At 44.5% G+C, this 5346-nt stretch overlaps 1 protein-coding gene across 1 annotated transcript in view; it reads right to left on the reverse strand.

Annotated features, from left to right (window-relative positions):
- Window positions 1-162: 162 nt before the first annotated feature.
- SARC_05576 (aldehyde dehydrogenase) overlaps window positions 163-5346 on the reverse strand; it is a 5898-nt gene continuing 714 nt past the window's right edge. Inside the window, exons 3-13 of the mRNA XM_014300565.1 lie at window positions 5074-5183; window positions 4780-4900; window positions 4398-4460; window positions 3935-4099; window positions 3481-3584; window positions 3120-3207; window positions 2586-2741; window positions 2226-2302; window positions 1841-2087; window positions 1468-1618; window positions 163-1119 (exon numbers count right to left, since the gene is read on the reverse strand). Coding sequence (XP_014156040.1) covers window positions 941-1119; window positions 1468-1618; window positions 1841-2087; window positions 2226-2302; window positions 2586-2741; window positions 3120-3207; window positions 3481-3584; window positions 3935-4099; window positions 4398-4460; window positions 4780-4900; window positions 5074-5183 — 1461 coding nt within the window. The 3' untranslated portion in view covers window positions 163-940. The remainder of the gene's footprint in view (window positions 1120-1467; window positions 1619-1840; window positions 2088-2225; window positions 2303-2585; window positions 2742-3119; window positions 3208-3480; window positions 3585-3934; window positions 4100-4397; window positions 4461-4779; window positions 4901-5073; window positions 5184-5346) is intronic.

A 5346-nucleotide genomic window follows, 5' to 3' on the forward strand; every position in this document is an offset into this window, starting at 1 on the left:
TATATAGTACTATATATACACACACATATATATATATATATATATATATATATATATATATAAATATATATATATATCTCAATTATATATATTTAGAATATGATACGTATAAAGACTGCTCTCATATTTAGTTGGAATATATCTAAGACAAAAATGCTGACAGCCGATAAGGTTTTATCAATGTGTAGTTGTATGTATTGATCGCTTCAGACCTATGTCACTATGTAGCTGTATTGCATACAATCACAATTTAGGTATTGGTCTCATGTTTGCATAATCATAGTGATCGTCAGTGAGATATCAATCCAAATCCTCGCGTCAGATTGGGACAATATGTTGAATCTGAGAGATTTCTTTTTAAAACAGTAAGTTTTCGCAAATGCGAGCTTTTTGAGGTATTAGTTAGAACGGGATAAAAACCGCACCAGTAAACCCAGCGTCAATTTACGTTTTAGTCTTAAGTTCCGATAGTGACCAAGCTATTGCTAGATGTCTCTATATATGTAGTGCGTGTTCCGGTTGTAGTTGTAAAATTGGTTGCTATTTCAAACTCGCGGTGCACATTTGATCCGGCCGTACTTTCTTTTCTTGTATTCTATATATACAACCCGATCGTCTCTGCAAGTAGTGGTACCAGCGCTACATACAACATAAACACCAGCCCACTATACACTTATAAGCCCTGGCCGTTGTGTTCTTCATCGACAAACTCCACACGCCATGCGAATCGCCTCCTATTATTTGGTTGAAGTGATCTCTTTCATAGCCTCCCTAGCTGTGCACAGTTGAAGCGGACTATATCACAGTCTTCCCAGTTGTGCACTGTCAAGTGCCTCCACTACAACCCTCACTCTTTCGTCTACAGTCGAGGTGGACTGTTTCATAGTCTCCATGGTCGTTCACACTTCACAGTGGTCTATTTCCTATCACCCACAGTTGTTTACGTTGGCTGGGGGGCGTTCCAGGTGTCTGCCGTTGGGCCGACATCCACGATGACCTCCCTGTGACCTGACCAGTTGAGCTTGATGGCTTCGGGTGTATGGATACCTGCGCCACGAGGGTCGCCGCATGGACCGAACCAGTGCTGTTGTGGAGCTCCAGTGGTTCGACCACGTAGACCTGTGCGCAGTTATAAGACAAGTAAGAACAGGGAATGAGCACGTGTACGAGTGGCATACGGCAATTTCTCTGCGTACAATGCCACAGCTGTGATTCAAACGCACAGAAGATTGAAACGATGGAACAGAACTTTTGCGGAGGCGTCCGCAGATAACGGTGAGCGGCTGTGCGTTCTGGCAGAGTACAAGCCATCAACCCGTAAATTGGGCTATGGGGAACCTCGAGAGCACACACACAGCGTACAGACTAAGAGCTACACACACACACAAAAAATCGCTGTGCAGTCGCCAATACGCACCACATGACGGAAGAAACATTTGATGTAGGATATGCACATAAGCTGCATACCGATATACGTCGTTCCGTTAAGGGTGTTGCCGAGCATTCTGTTGATGAAGTGTATGTCATTACTGACGATGGCGGCTGTCAGGTGAGCCTGGATGCGCTCCAAGGCTTCACAGACTTTGTGTTCCTCATCCTTCTTCCAGTGAGTTACAATCTGTATGTACCAGGTGTGGCCGAGGAGTCAGTATCGGGGTATACTATATATATAGGTATTTGTGGAATTACTGAGTCCATGCCCGAGATATGCAAGTACCATTCTTTCCTGAAAGTAAATAAGCAGCTCTAATTCACAGATGATATAATTGCATGCATGCACATGTGTTTCAAACGCGACTAACAACACGTGAACATAACCCAACACGATGCGGTGCCATACCTGGAAAGGACCGAACAGTTCCGTGGTAGCGATCTTGAAATTCTTCTCCTCCAACAGAGCGTCAATGGGCACGTAGATGGCTGTTGGCTGCCATGAGCCGTAACACTCGGGAATGGTGTGGTCTTCCTCGAGGGGCTTGCCTCCGAATAGAACCTTGGCGCCCGGGATACTCAGAACGTCATCGCAGTGCTTCTGGATCTTCTCGTTGCTCCAGGAGAGCACAGGTACGGTGGTAAAGTCCTTCAAACTGCACCCACGGGGGAAACAGGATAAATAAATAGGGTCAGTGTATTTGATTTGTACAGCAGTGGTTTGCGAGCAACGAATGGTTGCAACTGGGAGTCGGAGGTACTCAGAACAGAAAGTAGCCTCAGAGATAACTCACCTTCGCATGGCAGCACGGTCAGCCATTTGCTTCTCCAGGCCAGCGTTGACCCAATTCTCGTGCATAAACAGAATAGACTGTGATAGGGTGAAGGTATGAAGCGACTGTGAATAATCGAGTCAAAGTGAGTGCACACATGAGCACCACGGATAAGGTGCTTCAACAACACAGTGCAGTCAACGCAAACCAATGCCAACACGTCCGAAGTCGTTCTGAAGCTTGGGAGAGAAACTTACACAGACTCAATTAGAAAAAAACCCCGAATGAAAATTACAGCAAGAACATCATTGTACTACAATGCAATGCAATTTACACTACAATAAAATACAATACAAAACATGCCCAGTCCTAACGATTTACCTGAGCAGAGCATTTTTGACCACTGAAGGCGTACGCATCCTGGTCACACTGCCAGGCTACGAACTCCTGTTCCTTCTTACTGGGCAGATCAGCACCCAGTACCTTCCAGTCAAAGCCAGCGTCTTCCAGACGTACCTTACCTTTGAGATCAAGCACCTACACGAGTACAGGACGTATGACAGACAGACAGAGCAGCTCGATTAGGTGAGCAAGCATAGGCGAGACACGAAGCTTCTAATTCTCTTGCTATTCACACCATGAAGATGCAACGGCGTTAGAGACGAACATCTCGTGAGATGAGACAGGCAAAGAACCCGTGGACTCTGACGCCGTAACGCAATACGATAAATATGACTTATATGCTCAAATTATTAAGATTGTTATTAAAATTATTCCGACATCAATTAACATTATTCAGACATAGCAAAATACTCGTTTTCAAGTCCACATAATGTGATTCATATGCTATAATTATTAAGATTGTTATTTGAATTATTCAGACATAGCAAAATACTCGTTTTCAAGTCCACATACCAATCGCTCAGCAACCGCCTGACTACCGGTGAACACAGTCTGCTTGCAGTCTGATTTCTGCAGCAGCTCGCCGCATACGGGTCCGGAACTATTGAAGGATAAAAATAAATTTAACCGGAAGTTCATTCGAGTACTGAAGCATATACTGATAACGAAGACGGCGACAGTAGCATCCAATAACAGTCGTATACTGACATACGAGTGTTCGGAAGTGAAATATAGTAATTGTGTATATCAGTAGGCACAAGGAATTCGAGGAAGAGCACAGATCTATAGATGTGTGTATAATCACCGTCAACACATAAATAACAAGCACCAATTTACGCATAACCTGACCGCAGATAGGAGATCAAGAGCTTACCTGTAAAGCATATCCATATCAGTCTTAGGCAGACCGCAGTGATGGGCAAGACGGATAAACTGCTCCATCACAATCTGTACCTTCTCATCAACCTTGACAAGCACCTGCAAATGCCCGAGAGTGTCATGTCAGTTGTGTATGTCTACGCTCGACCTTTACTTTCCGCGCTGGACTACACCTTCAAGCTAACTTGAAAAGGGTCATAATATGACCTTTATAGTAAGCGACATATAGAGGTTTTGCAATGTGCAAGTGTGCGAAGAATGCTATGCTTGTTAACGACACTTCTTGCGTGCCCAGCGAGAAGTTTTGGCTGCACGAAAGTACAGCAATACCAATTCCATCTCTACACATATTCATAACGGATAGTACTATAAAAACTGGATATGGTATGCAACCCATGTACCTATGGGTCCTAAATTGTTTATCAGGACCCTGCAGGGCAGATACAAACCTTGTTGCCCATGAATAGGGACGCGAGGGACTGTAGGACAGGGATCTCCAGCGGGAAGTTGAAAGGTGTGATGACGGCGGTATTTCCAAAGGGGTACCGGAAACCACGTGTTTCCTGTCCCAGGTGGTCACCAGTGAGAGAGAACCCTCGAGCAAGCATGCGAACCTGTGTTAGTGTAGCATGTACTCAGTATTGACGAAGCATGTTTGATTCGATGGTGGGTGCAGCACATATCCAGTGACCGTAGTAAAAGTACAACACACGCAGAAACGAATATATTTAAACGCACCTGTTGCATTGACATTGGCCGGATAATGAGCATAACTCGAGTACATATATGTACATGCTTATACATGGTACGTACTTGTTCATTATAATTTACTTATCACACTCATACATAATATCTACACATTCAGCATAATTCACCTAACATACATGAAATTTACATATTCAGATAACTTACCTGATCGCCGGCGTACATAGCAAGCCACTTGCGGGCGGTGTTGATTTCTCCAAGAGCCTGGGTCTACAGGGGTCGATTGTAGATCAATTGTAACAGGGTGTGACAGCGGATGAGTGTCATACTCATACCAATCATGGTGCGATGACAAGTACATAGAAAGCTTGAGCGCTGGGAAGTCGACGGAGGTTCGTGAAACGCTACCAGTATAAATCAAACACTAACAGCAGTCAGTTTGTTCACACTACGACAGTGCAGAAGAGTACAAAATTGGTGGCTATGAGTTCATGTACCACATGCTATCACCCGAGTCAAGGTATATGAATACACTGGTAGCATGTTCTACTGGTATCTGTGACAGCTTGGGGTATCTGGGTCGGCGTACCTTGCTCTTGGGGGTAACTCGCTGGATCAGCTTGACGAAGTACTCTTCAACTTCGGGCTCATTCATAGCCTGCGCGATCTTGAAGTTCACATCACCGTATATGTTGTATCGTTCCACATTTCTGTGATTGGGCGTGGATTCAAGACCGTGAGCACTCGCAAACCAAAAACAAGGGCAGTTGTAATATACAATATGCTTGCGCAGTTTATTATACACAGCATCGACGCGTTGTTCAGACAGTGAATTAGTCCAAGATACGAACTGATGGCACAACGCGACTAGATGTATACTCACCTGTGTGGGTTGTGTAGCCCGGAGCGGGGACACGCCAAACCAGACTCGATCCAGGGAGTGAGCTCCTCAGACGAGGTCATGGGCACCGAGTACATATCCTTTCCAGTCAACTACAGAGGGACCAAAATAAACAGAGAATAAGATACCACTATACCGTTACCATAAACAAGCCTCATATATATATATATATATATATATAGACGGTCGTAGGAATACTGTCTGTACACTGCGAGCGTAGGTTATTTACACGACCAACCACGCTAGTACGAAAAA

This window comes from Sphaeroforma arctica, assembly GCF_001186125.1.
Source record: "Sphaeroforma arctica JP610 unplaced genomic scaffold supercont1.360, whole genome shotgun sequence".
NCBI lineage: Eukaryota > Ichthyosporea > Ichthyophonida > Sphaeroforma > Sphaeroforma arctica.